Here is a 19,580-nt window from a genome sequence, read left to right as displayed (position 1 = left end):
TGTGACAGGACAGAAATGCTGAAGTAAACCCAATGATCTTTTTTTGTAGTTTTCTTTACAATGTGTGACTGCACTTTAACCAGCTCGACCCGAACATCTGCCTGCGGATTCTGCATAGATGCTTTAGTGAGTCGAATCCTACGCTTTTATCAGCATTACTTGATTTACAGACAACTTTATTTGCCATTTTGTACTTACAGCACATGCGCATGATCATGTCTTAGATAAATTGCTGGAAGTAATGAAATAAAAGGGTTTGTTTAAACAAAATAAACCAGTGAAGGAATCTAATGGATTTAATGGTTATACTGGGAATTGTATTGGTTATAAAAGTTTCTGTGGGTCTATACTGGTAATGTGTTGGGTTATTGGTGAGATGTTTTCTGGTGGATATGAACTAATGGAAAACAAATAAAACCTACTGGAATAAGATCCAAAACACACTACACAAAGGATTTTCTAATGGCTTTAATAGTAAACAGCTAATAGTCACTGGTCATCATTAGGCCATTTGAATTTGTATTAAATCCATTAGATTTTTTAGTATTTCCATTTTTAGCAGGGTTATCAGGCTCAAAAGAAACATGCAAAGCCTTGCAGGAGTGTCCAAAATGCAGAGATTTGATGCTTAATTCTTTAGGGTCCAAGATTCTACTTGTGAAGTTGGTTAATAAAACTATAAACATATTCATCATATAGTTCATTTCAATCTTTAGGGATTGTAAATTTGCCTTTAATATCAAACTTTCCTTGCATACAGTATATAGCTAAGATTAAATGTTGCCTTTACTGCGACGCCTGAACTAAAATTCAATGGACTCCAGCGCCCTCTAGTGCCTACAAACTGCAGTTCACCTGTACAAAGAAATACTTGCAATATATTTAAATAATATCGTTATACAATTGCTGCGGTTAAGTATTTAAATATATTTGTATTTAATTTGACTTTTTTTATACACAGTGTCGATTTACTAAAACAAAATCGATTTAATATCTAATGTGAGGACTTTTATTTTGCTTATTACTTAGACCCGGAAACACCGCGTGTATCAAAACTGTCATACGTAAGTGCGGTGATATTTCATCGACACAGGCCCACTGACGCACAGACATGGCTGCAAAAAGAGCTCTGGTGATTTTGGCGAAAGGTGCTGAGGAGATGGAGACTGTGATCCCTGTGGATGTCATGCGCAGAGCTGGGGTCGGTAACATTACAGTCCATCACAAACATTCATACATTGTTGCATTCTCGCGCAAATGTAACTCTTATTCAAGCTTGACTTCAGTTAACTTATAAGTGCGTTTGCATGTTATTAGTATGTGTAGTTGGCCATGTAAACTGAATGCAAAAAGGATTTTATTGCACTACTGTTGAATGAATGGTCTTGATATGTAACCGTATATGACCACATTGCTGCCAAACTCTGAGCTGTTAGTGTAAATGTCAAAGTTTACCAGTAACTTAGTCAGTGTAGAAGTTTGCAGCCCTGCTGTTCAGTCAGTTGTACTCTGAATTAAATGATTAACAGAGATTTTATTAGCAGTTGGGTAGATGACGTCATTATAAAACTTTCAAATTGCATTAAGTTTCTTAATAATAACTTTTTTGATGTCATATTAATTGGGAGACCAACTGGAGTATGTTTCTTTTAAATGTAATTTATAAAATAGATTGTAGGACTATTAAAAATAAGAGAAACAGTAATGTTGTCGTCTTACCCATAGACATTCATAATAAAGCCTTTATTATGTATATCTATGGACTTAGCCAACTGCACTTCTCATTTACATGACCAGATTTCAGCATGGACCCCAAAAAGTAATAAAATAATAAATTAACACTCCAAATGCAGCCTTGCCATCAATACAATTTTGACCCTGGACCACAAAACCAGTCAATAGTTTTTTTTTTTTTTAATTTATACATCATCTGAAAGCTGAATACATAATCTTTCTATTGATGTAGGCCTATGATTTGTTTGGATAAGAAACTATTTGGCAGAGATATCATACAACTATTAGAAAACCTTGAATTTAAGGGTGCAAAAAGTCTGATAAATTAGTTTTTTATATGTTAGGAAAATATGTCTTATCGGAACATGATCTTTACTTTATATACCAATGTTTTTTGGCAAAAAAATTGACCCATAAGTTGTATTGTTAAATGTATTGCTACAAATATACCTGTGCAACTCATGACTGGTTTTGTTGTCCAGGGTCACAATTGGTCATGCTTTTAATTTTTATCAGTTTAAAAACACAGTTTGATGATGACAACTCACCTGACACAATAAATTACACTGTGTGTTTGTTAAAAAAAAAACTTGCATATACACAGACTGCATCAAAGAGGGAAACCCCATTAAATCTCCTAATTATTATATAGACGGTTTCAGCAGTAACAACATAAACAAGCGGCTTTCATGGTCCACACATAACTTCCGGTAAACTCTGCTAAGAATAAATAACAACAAAGTCCTTATAAAGTAGTTTATTTATATAACAAGCAAAATTAACAACACGTAGATTTAGGGCTGTCACAATGATTAAATAATCATCTCATCGTGATTGTTTGACCTCATCGCCATGATTTCAGATCACCACAATGATTGCACATCTCTCTAAAAACACAAGGGGGAGCTGCAGCGCCTGTGTAAACGAGACAGTATCAGATTACTTTTAAATATGAGTTATGTGTGTGTATTAATATTTACTGCCAGATAAACCTTGCAACAATGTGTGAAAATTTTTTCATAAAAAAAAAATTATGAGAATTAAATGTCAAAGCAAAAAAACAGACAATTAATCGTCAAAGCCTTAAAACAGGTAATTAATCATAATAATCGTCACAATTTATTAGGCAATTAACCGTCAGCCAAATGTCATAATCGTGACAGCTCTACGTAGATTACCTAGGAAACCAAATCATTTATTTTCGACAAGGTATTTGTTCAAGAGTTTAGTAAAGCAACTAGTCAAACCATTAAAAAAAACTGAAACCGGAAGTAAAGTTAGGACCAGACGCGTATCACGTCACCACACGTGTGGCCGATGAAACCGTCAATATGCCAGATACTTTTGAAAATGAAAAAAATCTAACATTTACAGTCATAAATATATATTTTTAAATGCACCACCTAATTTATGAAAGCTTTATTATTTTTTAAAGTATTTTCTTCTCTCTTTCAGATCGCTGTTACCCTGGCAGGATTGTCAGGTAAGGAACCTGTGCAGTGCAGCCGTGATGTCATGATCTGTCCTGACTCCAGCCTTGAGGATGCTCGGAAACAGGTTTGCTTCAAGCTTTAGTTTCCATCTGGGTGTCCTCCAGGCGTAAAAGTAAAATGACATCTCTATACACACTTTGCTATAATTCATATTAGGTTTCAATAGAGTTTGTCTTAAGTACTTAAGAGCTTTCCCGCTGAATTTAATAAGTGAATCAGAATTTATTTGTGAAGGGATTCACAAGTAAATCAGCTGAGTAAAAAGATCAGCTGAGTAATGTCTCCATCTTCTGGCCAAATGATGACATGGCACCAGCAGTATAAATTGTTCCATAGTTTTTATGCAAGCTAAAACGTATTAGTTTGCAATAAATGAATATAACCGTCATTCATATTAATTTCCATTAAACAAAGCAGACACCTTAAGGATATGTATTACTAAAGATAATAAGCATATCTTTCATGTCTTGTCTGACAGGGTCCATATGATGTTGTACTGCTACCAGGAGGTTTGCTTGGAGCTCAGAACCTTTCTGAGGTACGCATGCTGTTTATTTATGTATTTCTTGCACATTTCAAATGAGAGATTTCACACCATACATCTTGCATAACATTATGCTGTGCCATTTCTAAATGACTACACAGAAAGCATCTTTGAGTCATTTGCTTAGGTGAAATACAAACATTGCATGATTATGTTAATTTCAGCGGTGCCCTGCCAGTGTTTTTAGTAATACAAACATATTGTGCGTACGTGTTTTGTAGTCTCCTGCGGTGAAAGAAGTGTTGAAGGAGCAGGAGGGCAGGAAGGGTCTGATCGCTGCAATCTGTGCAGGTAATCTTCATATCGTGACCTCTGTGCACACATTAACCATCATTTATTTAAACTGTGTATATATGTAATGGTTTATTAGGCAAATGTCAAGATAAGAAGTTTTGTATTATCCTTCAATGTGAGCTTTAAAGAGGCCTTTAGTAATATCATATATCTGTGCTCTCGTACACCAGAACCATTAGGATAATTTAGGATTTATTATTGATGTGTGTCTCATGTCTTATCTATTTTAATATGACGCTCACGTTTCAATAGATTAAAATAATGGCAGCGCATTAAAATATCCGAAAAACAAATTAGGAAGATAATATTGAGCGATGATGTTTAATTATTGGCAATATTAACCACGTCCATCTTTATTTAGAAATGTATTGAATGAGATGTGAGCTATCATCTGCCATTGAAGGGCTTGTGAAGGGCATGAATGAGGACACTGAGCCCATGTGGCCACAGAAAACAGAGGAGAGCGTCCCAGAAAATGGCAGATGTCCCCGTAGGAAACTCTAATGAATAGGAAATTGCTTCTCTTGTGGAAAACCTTCAAAACACATCTTGTAGTCATAGGTTCAGTATATATATTTCTCTCTACAGGATAAATTACGGTGTACATCCTAATTCATCCTAAACAGAGAAATGGGTGATTCTCACGAAAACTTGGTTTTAAACATGTCAAGCATGAAAATGTAAAAATTGCTTAAATTTACTTTTTTCCCACCAGACATTGAAAAACAAAGTCTGGAGTAAATGAGAACATTAATTTAAAAACTTTTACTTATCATTTAACACTTTTTGTAACATAATTTAAAAAATTAGTCCTAAAAAATCTCATTACCGCAACAGTCAGAAAACATCAACACTGACATATTTTCAAAATGACATGACAAACCTGAAAGAACATAATTTGGAGATTCTGCACATGCATTTAAAATCAAAGTATTATGCTTCTATTAATTAAATTAACATTTAATAAGCATCTGTTGCGGTAATGATAATCAAAATGTCGTGTAAGCATTCTGACAAGACAATATTTCAAATTAACTGTAAAAAAATGATCTTACCTGGTAGCCATCTTGAAGTAACTGGTCCATGTGCTTGGTCACTCAAAATCAAACTTTATTAAAATTCTGTATGTGTGCTTAAACTGTTCTCAAAAAGTGTTGCGGAGGATGAGAACATCAGGCATGGACACATCATTTTCCTAATTTTTCTTCATTATTATTATACATGAGTATTCAGTAAATATTTTTTCTGTCATCTAGCAAAACATCCTTTTTTTTCTTAATTTTTTTGTGTTAATTTGATTAAATTACAACATAACGCATGTTCAAACACAGCCGGACACATTGCGGTAATGAGAATTTCAGCAGAAAATGAGATAAAATTTACAATTATAAATTCTTATGTTGAAATCACACATTGTGCAAGGTAGAACACAGTATTGTGTTAATTCTGATGCTTTTTAATGTTACTATATTACACATTTTAAAGCTAAAATCATTAGTGCCGTGGTGTTTCAATGGTTTCGTGAGAATCACCCGAAATATACATGCCATACATGTGTTTATAGAATAGACAGAAGGTATACTAATGTGTGTTTTGTCTACCAATGATGCGATAACCTTAAAACTGTGTTTGGGGCATAAAGGTCCGTTATGCCTGTCTTTTATTTCTTTTGTGGATTTAGCTTCTCACATTCACAGAGACTGTAACAGTAGATGCCTGTTTGATCGGTCAGCAAACGTCCTGCCAGTGAGAATGCAATCGCTAGATCACATTGGGTGCCTGCCAAGGTGCACAATCAATAGTTAAGAGCTCTGTTTTCATTACTGTTCAGATGAGCTCGGTGCACAGTCAGGACATTGACAATGATAATGCAGCAAACGTTGGTATTTTTAGACTTTTGTCTATATTTCCCCTTGTCCTCTGCTTCTTCAAGTGCAGATTTAGATGGAAATTGTATACACGGGTCATTTTAGATGAGAATGTATTGATGTTTTGCTGTTGGGGATATAAAATGTAGAAGTCACATTGCTTCTTTTAGATGGGATACTTGCGCAGACCACAAAATAATGCAGTCCGGGCTTAATAATTAGACAAACTACATTTGTATATTTTTTTTGAAGAGAAAATTAGCAGTGCTTGCCCATGCAAAACTTTCCGACATGAACTTAGTATATTTTACGGGTGGTTGTTGAGGTGTTAATATGTGGTTTATGTCCATACCACAAAAAGTGGGGTAGAGTTATGCACCTAAGCTACTAGTACAAATGTCTAACCCAAAATATGAACATTCACAAGCACCACTATAATCGAATATTACGAAACAACTTGAATGTTTAATATGTTTAATTTTCTGATGTGTTTTAGGCCCAACGGCACTTTTGGCTCATGGCATTGCATATGGCAGCACGGTTACCACCCATCCAGGTGCCAAGGACAAAATGCTGGCTGGAGGTAATGTCTCTATGGGCATTTTTCGAATGGGATTTATGCACCCTTGAAGGGCTCTTCGCGACGGGGTGCATTTTAAACAAAAGTAAACACTTGAATCCCTTCCCGAAGGGCCCTTCCAGAAATCCATTAGCGAAATGTACTTGCCATGGTCACTTTATGGAAGTAAGTTTAGTTTGTGATCACGTGATCTTGAGTAACAAGTTCTTATGATGCATTTTGAAGAAAATATTGTAGGGAAATTCAACTTTACATACAAATCGACTTTTTATTATTCAGTTTTTCTTTATTTTAATGTAATACACACTATTGATCTTTGGTTAAAAGGTAGTAAAGGCTAGTGTATAATGTTTTATTAACATGTTGTATCTAGTTGACACACAAAGCAGAGCGAAACAAATCAGTTTGAAAAAAGAGAAAAATACACAACATTTGACAAGAAATATTAAAAATAATATTTATATTCATGAATCCTGGATTTCATGCATACGTGCAGTGTTGTCAAGGTAACATTGATCTGTCAGTCACTTCTCCAAGGGAGATCCAAACACACATGAGGCCATAAATCATAAATAGGGCCCTATGCCCTACGGGATGCTCACTTCAGTTCGGAAATTGCCCTTCATGTCTGATTATTTGTGCATTGGTACATATTATCACTGATGCAAGCATGCATGCTTTTAGCAACCAATGCAAGCTGTGGTCTAGTGCACATCTTTAAACATCCTACAGGGGGCGCTGTGTTTAATAAGCAGTAATGCAACCACTGGGCAAAATGAAAACAGCATAGAAATACATGCACATTGCAAGTACACTTATAAGTAATATATTGTTTTATATAATTGTTTGCATATTAGTTTCATGCTACAGTTTGTACTGTATGATGTTTAAGATTTATAAACTATAATTTGGTAACCGTGTACAAAACCATTCTAGTGCAATGCCTTGCAAATAAACACTTTGAAGGTACATTACTACTGTAAATGTGTTGTTTTTAATTATATTGTTTCTCTTAAATCTTTTAAATAATTGCTTTTTTATTTATTTTTAAACATTGCTGAAGTAAAACAATACATGTTGCATATGTATTTGCACTATCCTTATACTATTAGTATTAAGACATTGTATTTTTCTTGCAGATCATTATAAATATTCAGAGGCTCGTGTTCAGAAGGATGGTAATGTGATCACCAGCAGAGGACCGGGAACCAGCTTTGAATTTGCATTGACTATAGTCGAAGAGCTCATGGGTGCTGAGGTGGCTGCCCAAGTCAAAGCCCCATTAATCTTAAAAGACTAATCATCAAACTGTAAAGATCTGCACTGTGTAAAGTTGCACTTACCAATATGTTCTGTCAATATTAAACTTGATTGGTTTAAAATGTACCTTGCCTTTGATGTTCACATTGGTGGATATATATATATATATATATATATATATATATATATATATATATGAGACTGCAAAAAAATGTTAGGGTTGTATTTGTTAATGCAAGTACATGAGTTAAAGGGATGGATGGAGATAAGATAGATAGATAGATAGATAGATAGATAGATAGATAGATAGATAGATAGATAGATAGATAGATAGATAGATAGATAGATAGATAGATAGATAGATAGATAGAAGAATAGATGCATAGATGCATAGATAGGTAGATATAAAAATAGATGCATAGATAGGTAGATATAAGAATAGATGCATAGATAGATGGATGGATGGACAGATAGATGGATAGATAGATGGATGGATGGACAGATAGATGGATAGATAGATGGATGGGTGGATAGATAGATGGATAGATAGATAGATATAAGAATAGATGCATAGATAGATGGATGGATGGACAGATAGATGGATGGATGGACAGATAGATGGATAGATAGATAGATGGGTGGATAGATAGATGGATAGATAGATAGATGGACAGATAGATAGATATAAGAATAGATGCATAGATAGATATAAGAATAGATGCATAGATAGGTAGATATAAGAATAGATGCATAGATAGATGGATGGATGGACAGATAGATGGATGGATGGATAGATAGATAGATGGGTGGATAGATAGATGGATAGATAGATAGATAGATAGATGGACAGATAGATAGAGATAAAAATAGATGCATAGATAGGTAGATATAAGAATAGATGCATAGATGGATGGATGGACAGATAGATGGATAGATAGATTGATGGATGGACAGATAGATGGATAGATAGATGGGTGGATAGATGGATGGATAGATAGATAGATGGACAGATAGATAGATATAAGAATAGATGCATAGATAGATAGATAGATATAAGAATAGATGCATGGATAGATATAAGAATAGATGCATGGATAGATAGATATAAGAATAGAGGGATGGATAGATATAAGAATAGAGGGATGGATATATATAAGAATAGATGGATAGATAGATATAAGATAAGATGGATAGATAGATATAAGAAAAGATATATAGATAGATAGATAAATAGATATAATATATATAGACAGACAGACAGATAGATAGATAAATAATCAATAGTTAATGTGATGTATGTGTTACTTATTAGAATTTTAAGTGAATATGTACAGCAAAGAGAAATAATAATAGTGTAATCGTTAATTTAGCATTATTTATTTTTGTTTTATTTAACCATTTGCGCCTTTGATATAAACAGTGCTCAAACTGTCTTAATAGCTATTGGTCACGCAAAACATATATCTGGTGACGTGCTGCATCAGCAACCAATCAAATGCTGCAGTTTTGTCGCGAGGAGGGTACACCAGCCAATCAGAGCGACCCTGCCCAGCGCGAATGCGTCTTTGTAGCGCGTGGCAAGAGTGTGAAAGCGGCAAGAAGTAGTCATCCGCTGCTGTTTGTCAGCATCCTTCAGACTGAGCGGAATCAGGACACACCGAATACACATATTTACGGCAAACACTGAATAAATATCACATTTAATGAGCCTTAAGCCCGCTAAAAGGTAAGAATTCGGAAATTTTAACTGCTTAGCTGTTGTTATGCCAGAATCCAATAAACGAGTGAAGTCATTTTTCTGTTCTGTTCTGAGGTAAACCGCTATAAGGTCACGTAAGTTCGGGGTTTACTTCCTGTATTTCCTCGCATCCTGTCACTGTAATTGGTGAGGTTTAAGTATAAAATGCTATGCTAAGACATAATGTAAAACATTTTCCTGTTAAATTTGACTTCTCACAGGATAATAACTAGTCTAAGGTTTTAAACTTGAGAGGAAACTGTCAGTCAGTGCAGTGATTGACAGCTCATCTGTTCACACCTGGCGATGACGATAATGTGCTTACAAATATGCCAGATTGCCCTCATCACAGTGACAAATAAAGATTACCATAGTTTCTGTCAAAATACGACGATTAAAGCAGTTAAATTTACTACTGTAAAACAATATACTCTTAAATGAACATTTATTAAGTCTGCTTTCAATATCTTTTGCACTTTTGTTGCTGAATGCAGTTGTCTTTAGAAAAAAGAAACTGTTGAAACTATTGTTGTTATAATACAGAAAGATTATTATTATAAAAATAATAATAATAATGACTGAGGAGAGTATGGTTAAAGGTTAGGTTTCGTAGTTTTGTTAATCTGTTTTTTAGGATTTAGAGAGGAAATATCCAGAATCCTAATATCTTGATTACATATAATTTTGTGCAAAAATTCTTGTTCATAATAGTTTTTGTGTCTTGTTGAATTGTTATGGCAAACATTTCTGATCATTATTTATTCTAATGCACATGATTATAATGTGAATGGGTTTGGCACACTTCCTGTCCCCTGCAGCAAACATTTCTGATCATTATTTATTCTAATGCACATGAGTTTAATGTGAATGGGTTTGGCACACTTCCTGTCCCCTGCAGAGAAATGCAATAGCTTTGTCAAGAAATATTAAAAGCTGGCCTTTGCAGCTTTCACACTTCAGCTGGGCTGCACATTGCACAGTTGTTATATAGCTCAGTAAGCCACGTGTAAACATGCACTGCACAACTCTGACTGCAGGAACAGGAAACTCGAGTAAAGAGGCAAGATGATTTTCTGTGGCTTTTTTATTGCTGGCCTGCAAAGTAGTGTAAAAATAGCGACCACTGCTTTCATCCTTGAACAAGCAGCATTTGGGATTAGGTCAGAAGTCATCTTAACAAAAGAGTAACATATTGCACACATGTGCACAATGCATACCTATGTATGTTCATTTCAAAGAGCATCATTCACTGGTGATATCTAATTTGAAGAAAACAAAATTGGAAAACATTAGAAGCTGAACAGTTGAGACATTAGCAGTGGCGGCCGGTGACTTCTTTATTGAGAGCGCACGGTGCAAAGCTCGTCACAACATGTATTTAGCAAGTCATGTGTGTGGCTCGACAATTCATAATGTGTTCTGGGCGTCATGTAAACTTACATGTACATTTAGTCATTTAGCAGACGCTTTTGTCCAAAGCGACTTACAAAGGAGGTAAACAATAGAAGCAATTATAGCAACACAAGAACAGCAATACATAAGTGCACTAGAAATAATCTCATCAAGTTCAACACAATATACACAATATTTCAAAATACATGTCTGCTGCAGACGCTTTTAAGGGGTTTATGATAAAACAGACGTTCACGTTTGCCAGATACTCTTTTAATGTGTAATCAGAGTTTATTGTTAGGTTAGTGCAGGGTGCCCCACAGCACTTTGCAGTTCAGGCAGCCCACCTAAGTTGGGAAACCCTACCGCCTTAACTAGGTTGCCCCCCAAAAAAATTTGCTGCACAATTACAAAAGGCTGTCAAGTGCATCTCGGAGAATAGCGCGGACGCTTCACACTGCGAGCCTACACTCGCACCACACGGCCGAAATGGTCCGTCAGTGTCTGGAGGATAGCCAGTTGATAAAACGCGTGTCCGTGAGAACTGTAAGTGGACTTATGTTTTGGGTTTATTTAAGCCATTGTATTAGTCTATAGTTCTTGCAAATTTAAAGGTGCAATGTGTAATTTCTTGACAGAAATTGAAAATAATATACAAAACTATATTATCAGGGTTGTATAAAGACCTTTTTATAATGAACAGATATGTTTTATTATCTTAGAATGAGACGTTTTTATCTACATACACAGAGGGTCCCCTTACGTGGAAGCTGCCATTTTGTGCTGCCATGTTTCTACAGAAGCCCTTAATGGACAAACTTTTTTTACTAAGTTGCCTCCGTCAATTACGTGTTTTTCCGATGGTGGCTACCATAGCTTCTCAATGCTTTTCAAAAGCGAGGGGTGAGAAGTGGACTGAGCCGTTGGTTGTAATTCACAACCTCACCACTGGATGTCGCTAAAATTTACACACTGCACCTTTAAAGTAAGTTAGCTGGCTGATTTTGTTGTTTGAGCAACCTGCTAGCTAGGTTGCATGTGCCTGTTGATTCGATATAATTGTTGAGCGCTCTTGCTCATGTTATTTATGTGCATTATTTACATGCTACAGTAGTTGAACTCCTTTAAGATAATGTAATTAATAGTGGGAAATAATCAGTTTTTACAATCTTTGCGCTATCTATCATAGTTCGCCAGACGTTCTACAACATTTGCTTTAGTGTTTATTAACCCTTTAGTTTCACTTCATCACGCAGCTATTCCCGTTAGAGGTAAAAACATTTAATTCATTAATAATGTAGTATGTGTTCATTTTCTGTCATAGTTTCTTCAAAATTGTTTTATTTGAGTGTTTTAAATAAAAAATGTTTCATTTTCATCATGACGCGTACGTCCCACCCCTTTGTCCAAACTGAAAAAAACTTGGACTGACATATCTTAAATACATCAGTGCCCTTTGTTTTGCCTCAAAATGCACACAAGTAGCGGTGCACCGATAAATGCTGATATACACTAATAATACGTGTCCGATAACTAGTTTGAATCACATAGCCGATATTATTCACAGCTATTTCATGTACTACGGCTTTTGATCTGTTATTCTTTATCGATCTGAAGTCAGTGTTAGTTTGAGTCGTTTATAACATGCATTTGAAAAGGCAACACTCGTCAAACATAATCATTATATATAATCTTTATTATCATGAAAATACCTGAAAAGGTTTGAAGAACAGCAATATAAATATATCCTTAAGCCGTTTCCTGGAGCTGCATGTCATAGCTGTATGTATATGGTTCTTCGTCTGCAGCGCAAATTGAGTTTCTGCACGAGAGCGCCCTCTGGCTTTTGGATGTAGTGGCATTTCACCGTAATTCATTGAGAAGCATAGCAAGCATCATCGGCCGATATATAGGTGCACCCCTACACACAAGTAATGTTTTTAGTAAGGCAAGTTTGTTAAAGCTAGTTATATTACCTAATTAAATTAAGGCCTCATCCTGGTTAAGCTAATCCCTGTCTGGGAAACCACACCTATACTTCCTCTTCCTGGAAAACATTTCTGGAATAGACATATTATGTGTGGCAAATTTTCTTGCTTGAGTAGTTGCTACAGTAAAAAGCTGCTGGCTAGGAGGGGCAATATAAGCTAGACTGAGTCATTGCTTAAATGATGCAATTATGGGACTCTTCAGTGACTTCCCTGATTGGATCTTGCCTTTTAACATTAGCAGTGTTTGGAACTGGTGCCAGCATTTACCAGAATGGATTGGAAACTCAAGGTTTCAGTATGGGTTTATGTTACATGCTTAAAGGGTTAGTTCCCTCAAAAATAAAAATGGGATCATAAATCATTTACCCCGGTATCATTCCAAACCCACAAGTGTTCGATCGTCTTTGGAATACATTTGTAGATATTTTTGATGAAAACCGAGAGCCATGTGTCCCATAGACTAATTGAATAGTCAGTCAACTTCTTTCAACAATTTATTTTTTTACTTGGTCCTTTCAGTGCGAGTTTCACCAGGATTCACCAGGCGCACAATTCAGTGCATTACTAGGTACATTTTATTTTATCGAGTATGTGTGTTATTTGGGTTCGAACCCATAAACATAGCACACATAAACTTGTGTGCTGCTAACACAATGCTATGGTATACACAATGCGTACTATGGTATGTCCTTGAGTATGCTGTTATTGTCCTTGGAGCTTTCTGTGGCAATGTGTTATTTTATTAAACTCTCTTTTGAATATTATGGATAGATCACCGTGATTAGTCATGTTTGTCTCTGTGACATTTTTAGTTGTAGAGGTTAATAACAAACCTGTCAAATGGTGTGGCACTCATCATTATAACAGCTAATTGCCAGTCTGCTCTGCCCTTGTCATTATGTAATTCGTTTGGCAAATGAGACTTCTACATTTCAATATTTTTATTTGTTAGATCAAATTTGAGGTTTTTAGCTGATACAGTGTCCAAAATTATACATTTCAGTACATTTCCTTGATGCTTGCTTTCATCTCTTCAAGGTCAGCGTTAAGGAAAATGGTCATATGTTAAAAGTCTTTTATAGAATTACAACCTACAGCAGTGTGTATGTGGAGTCACTCATCTTGTGCTCCTACCATATTATTAATTTGGGAAACAGGTGCAGTGCTGTATACACATACAAAAACCTTCACTTGTCATCAAGAGAATCACACCAGTAAATGAGTGGAAAATATATTTTGTTTAATTTTGTAATTGCTCTTTGATGCTAGAGTAGGGTTATGGTGGTGAGTACTGTGTTATATGAGAAATGTATTGACAAATGCTTTTTGTAAGTGTAATGCCATGTTGTAATTCCAGCTTGTACTGTTTTTTTGTGACAGTCAGAAAAAATACTCATAGGAGTCAGGACATTGCCATTACAATAGCCCAGAAGAGTATTTCTGTACTTAAAGATTAAGGATTTTTGCAGGCCGATACCGATCACCGATTTGCTGTCTTCGTGATCAGCCGATACCAATGCCGATTTTTCAAGCTGATAGATATGCAAGCTCTTTCATGACTGTAACTGTTAACATTTTTTCTACATAAAGTAATACCACAGATGTTGCCTTTGTTATATTACTTGCAGTAATTAGGTATATTATTGCTTTAATAGAGAATCAAATAAATTAGCACAACAAATATTTCTTCTTCAAAGAGAAATTTATTATGCCTTCACAAAGGCTTATGTCTTTTAAAAGTAATAAAAATAAAACACTTCACAGCCTTTACTGTATAAATTAAATATACATGCATTCGTATGAAGTATAACAGTTCCTTAATCAAGAGCAGAGAGTGATTTTATTGAGAGATGAATTAGGATACTGTAGCTTTAAGACGTGAGAGAGATTGCTCTGTTCATGTGCACTGATGACAGGCTGCTGTGTGTGTGCGCGCGAGGCGGCTGTACACAGACAAGAGCAGCTGTGAGGAAAATGAAAGTTTAAACTTACTTTAAAACGCATGCAAATAATAAACGTTCGGCATGAGGATGCAATTGTCTGCTATAGATATGTGTTGTATACGCTGTTTGATGGGGATGTGAAGACGCGTCGCGCTGTTTACTGGAGCGCATCCTCATAGAAAATACACATATCTCTGTAAATGCAAAGAGAGAAATCCAAATCTGCACGTCGAACATGAGCAACGGGTTATAAAAATGCTTGCACTACGTAAAAATTGTCTCTAATTGCAGCCGCATTCAGAAGCCTTATGATGACAAAAGTAAACAGAAAGATCGGTTTATAGATTGGCAAATTTAGCGATTACCGATCGAGTCATTTAATGCCATTATCGGCCGAGCATCCCTATTGGAGCATCCCTATTAAGGATATTTGCAATACAACATGGTAATGCAGTATGTACCTATTTGCAGTTTTGCACTGCAGAATGGTGGAGGAGCCTGTTTTCCCAGTACGCTACTAGTGACTTTTCAAACATGAAATGCGTTTTAATTTTCCTTTCCATTATGTCTTTGATCAATTCATTTTTGGATCTTTTTAATCCATTGTGTAAACACTATCCTCTTTCCCACAGTAATTTCGGTAAATTACCATGAATTTACCAGAATGAATTTAACAGTAAATAATAAAATGCGCTGTTCACACATGAGGTGACGTTCCGTCTTTTTACCCGTAAGATATCTTTCACACATCAGTATTAAAATACCAGTAAACTTGGAGAGAAAGCGGAAGTTACATTTGGTGCGCGGCGAGCTCAGTGTTGTATTTGTAAACAGTGGCGGGTTATGACTTCATATCCATGGTCCGTATTTTGTTGTTTTAAGCAGCGTTTGTTTGGAAACGTCTGTAAACAGTCCGTCATCTGTATCAAAACGTTATGATTGGCCCGAAGCTCTCAGCACGGTCTGATGTCATCCATTCTAAATGCCAGTAATCTATATTCTTTGTTCACACATAGCGCGCCGCTTACCAGTAAATTACTGGAAATCTTACAACCTCTCCTACTGGTAAATTGGCAGCAATGATTTACCAGAAAGGTTCTGTTCATACATGACCTGTTAATGTCAATTTACAAGTAAATTACCAGTAAAGACTCTATGTGTGAAAGGGACTACTGATAATATGTAGTATTTACTGTATATTCTTGCTATTCAACTGAGGATGTTTTAAATAAGCTCTTCAATGTTCAGTATATTGCAAACAAAAGGTTTAGTTGATCATTTAATTCGCTTAATTTTTACTGATGCGGCTAAGTGACCTCTTAAACTGTATTGCTAGTGGTCTTGTTAAAAGGATTGTTATTGAGTTGTTATTTAATAGAAACTGGCATTGATTTTTAACATTATTGCCCAGACATCAAGCTCTTGACTGACTCTCAGAATTCATTTGCCGATAATGCAGCTGAGTCTAGCAGTTCTAGCTCTTCCATTTAGTGTTATATGCCAAGACTGTTTTCCATTTTGCTCATCTGACTTATCCATTATATATACATGTGAACTTATAAACATTTAATAGACTAGCTTCAAAAATGCATTTATACATGCAGCACTATTAGCATATTGCATAGACTGAATGTTTTTCTTATATGGACAAAAACAGGAATAGATAGATGTGGAGCATCCTTCGGATGCTGTGGTTTGGTTGAGTGTGATCCAAGGACCAGCGACACAGAAGTATGCAACACTACAGTTGCTGCAGTCCCCAAGGCTCTTAGCAAAAGATTCGTACTTAGCCATGTGCTGCTTTAATCTGTGTGGAAAGCTAGATGAAGATCACTAGCGCATTTTAAAAGAGAGAAGGTTTAAAAGGCTTTTTATGTAGTACATCCATTGGATAAATTATTTTTATGTTTATGAGCTTTTAGGCCAAATTTACCATTTATTAACACATTTCCCTTGTCATATGACCTCCAGCCCATATCACGCGTTTATTTTAAACTAAAATAAATAAAAAATAAATACATAAAAATGGCTTTAATTGCTGCAGAAAAAAATCCGGTACATTTGGTAGTGTAAGTCGATTTTTTTTTCACCCTCATCACTAATGTGCATAAGTAAAATGCTTAGCTTTATGCAAAATCATATGCTAATGTTCAGTCAAATGAAGTCCTGCCATGCGTTCTTTTAAACTAAATATTCTTTTTTACTAGGAATTACATTACAAAAGTTAAATGCATTGCAAATATCGTTTCATGCATCCTGCAAAGCAACAGAGAGGCCTAGACACTATGATTTTTCTGTTGACTCAGCAAATACCCTGAGCTCAACATGATGGTCCAAAAATGTTTGGGGACATTTCCAGGACCATTTATCTGTCAGAGCATCCAAGCACATCTTTGCAGTGTTTCTTAGAAGAGGCTTTAAAAGATGAAAGCGTGAATTTAGCATTTTCTTGCTCATGGGTCTCATGCTGTTCCTACTGCACCGGTCGTTCTTCCTTATGGTAACCCTAGCGCTGACTGTGCAAAGTGCCGTGTTGCTGTGATGTAAGGGGGAGGTACTCCGTGTTTAATGCATCTCAGTCTCTATTCACTTGCATTGTCTCGGGAGACTCGCTCGCACATACTTGCCGCTCTCTCTCTCTCTTTTTCTCTCTCATCCGCCCCCTCTTTCTCTCTCACACACTCATGCAGTCAGGCATACAGGCACACACATTGACAGGGTAGCGTGGAGGATAAACCCACTCACCGTTCCCGTCTGATCTCCCCTCCCTCCCTCTCTCCGTTTCGCCGCCGTTCCTGACGCTCGGCGGAGGCAATCTGGCTGCATCCACCCAACTCTTCTTCAGCCTTGCCGAGCAGGAAACACTGCATCAGGCGTCGGCAGAGGACTGAGGTGGGTAGTCAAGCAACAAGACTTGCTTTGGCGTTCCATTCTCTGTGCTTTCCTCTCCACCACCTCCTGTCATCCGCCTAAGCGTGAGTCTCAGTGTGTGCGTGTATGCGTGACGAGCAGAAGCAGCGCAGACAAAAGAGATTTGCGTCTTTCTATCTCCTTGTCTTTCGTGTCTCATCGGCACATATGCTTGCTGCATCGAGAGGCATATTTGCATACCCTATTGCACAGTTATTCAGCCTGGCTGTTTCCCATCGCGCTGAACGTTTGATGCGTGCTTGTGTGTGTCTAAAATTGCATTACCTTAGCATCATACGGCTTAAAAATGTTGCCTTCAAAAGAGCAAATGTCTGTGAAATGATGGCTGAATGTGAGCATCCTGCTCTCACCTGCTGCAGTGCCCATCTGTTGCCCACAAATGCTGGCTTTATGCAATGCAGTCGTGCATTGGCGATATGTATTCTTTAACAGCTTCTGGTATAGTATACGTTGATAGTGATTGCAAGGTTAGGCAATCTTAATATTTCTCTGAGGTGTCATGGTATTGTGAGTACCGTCTATTGGAGAGGAAGTGGCTTTTCCTGCTGGGTTGTTTGTGGATTATGTCGCTCTGCTTGTGGGCACAGGGCCAGGACTCAGTCTGAGGTAGGTGCGAGTCACTGGGATTTGGTGCAGTAACAGGGTTAGGAAAAATATACTGATTGAGCTTGCTATAATTGTTGGAGCAGGTTTTTTTGGAATGATGGTGTGTCTTTGTTTTAGTGTAATTCTTACTATTTTTATTGTGTCTTAAACATTTGAAATCAAGGCTTGTGTTTTGCTTTTTGAACTTTGCTGTGTTGACATACTTTAGTAGCTGAATGTATAGCACACAGATGGCTGTTGTCGGGCATATGCCAAAATTTACATCACGTATGCACAAATAGTATGTTGTGTGGTCTATTACACAATTTGAAACTTTCTTATCATATAACAGTGTTTCCCACAGGATTTTGAGAGACTGTGGTGGTGATGACATCACCCGCTAATTAGCATATATTTGACGTCATCATGTCGTGTTTGCGTTTGATCTAGTGTTGGCACCTGAAATATGTTTCACTTCTACTCTTTGATCTGTATCTGTATTTGATCTGTATTATATATCAAATTATATTTTAAGCCGAATTAAGCTGTTTTAAATAGTGAAATAAAAATGTAAATGGGAATCATGAAAATTCTATTTGTGGGGGCCAGTGTTGATTCTGTGGTGGGCCACCACAAATAAATCAATGTATGGGAAACACTGATATAATGACAAATGACACTTTTGAATAATTCACTAATGCTTTGCCTTTGTCTGCCTATTAGAGATCGACCGATATATCTGTTTTCCGATATTTTCCCCGATATTTGAGCATTTTCCGATGATCGGATATCGGGTTTGTAATATCGGATTGACCGATAAACGAGAGAATTGAGAATTGCGCGCTGGACGCATCTGAGGAGAAGAGCTCACAGCAGCAGCAGCAGCGTGCATAGCAAATATGACGGCGGAGTGACGCGACTTCATTAAAAGGACTTTGAGTATACTTACTTTGCATCTGAGGCATTTATAACACATCTTATTTGTGCATTAATGTATGTTATGTTAAATAAGTTGATATATTAAAAGCAATGTATGCAGTTTGTCCAAGAATAGAGACGAACTCACAAAATCATGTGGTGATCACTTACCTGGGTTGAAGGCTGAAGCTTTTAACAAGATTTACCCTAAGTTATATTAAAATTTACCAGATAAACATTATTTTGCTAAAATATCTATATAAATGTCTGTGGATATTAATTAATTATTTATTATCTCCGCAAGCGGTC

General features: G+C 36.3%; 2 protein-coding genes across 7 annotated transcripts in view; both read left to right on the top strand.

Annotated features, from left to right (window-relative positions):
* Nucleotides 1-1,036: 1,036 nt before the first annotated feature.
* park7 (parkinson protein 7) lies at nucleotides 1,037-7,899 on the top strand. The gene is made up of 6 exons (XM_055184870.2): nucleotides 1,037-1,201; nucleotides 3,190-3,291; nucleotides 3,706-3,765; nucleotides 3,993-4,062; nucleotides 6,430-6,516; nucleotides 7,653-7,899. Exons 1-6 carry the CDS (start codon nucleotides 1,112-1,114, stop codon nucleotides 7,811-7,813), a joined length of 570 nt encoding a protein of 189 aa, XP_055040845.1. The 5' UTR covers nucleotides 1,037-1,111; the 3' UTR covers nucleotides 7,814-7,899.
* A 1,433-nt stretch (nucleotides 7,900-9,332) lies between these two features.
* The window catches only part of kcnab2a (potassium voltage-gated channel subfamily A regulatory beta subunit 2a), a 143,487-nt gene continuing 133,239 nt past the window's right edge, over nucleotides 9,333-19,580 (top strand). For 3 of the 6 annotated variants that reach the window (XM_055183170.2, XM_055183173.2, XM_055183168.2), the window contains exon 1: nucleotides 17,445-17,729. The gene's annotated coding sequence lies outside the window, so the exon portion shown is untranslated. Of the gene's footprint in view, nucleotides 9,500-17,444; nucleotides 17,730-18,239; nucleotides 18,375-19,580 lie in introns of those variants that run through there. The other 3 variants (XM_055183171.2, XM_055183169.2, XM_055183172.2) reach the window with 2 other exon arrangements.

The sequence above is a fragment of the Misgurnus anguillicaudatus genome, chromosome 14 (genome assembly GCF_027580225.2).
Source record: "Misgurnus anguillicaudatus chromosome 14, ASM2758022v2, whole genome shotgun sequence".
Classification (NCBI taxonomy): domain Eukaryota; kingdom Metazoa; phylum Chordata; class Actinopteri; order Cypriniformes; family Cobitidae; genus Misgurnus; species Misgurnus anguillicaudatus.
Note: the sequence above shows the minus strand (reverse complement) of the source record. Positions and strands in the feature narration are given on the sequence as shown.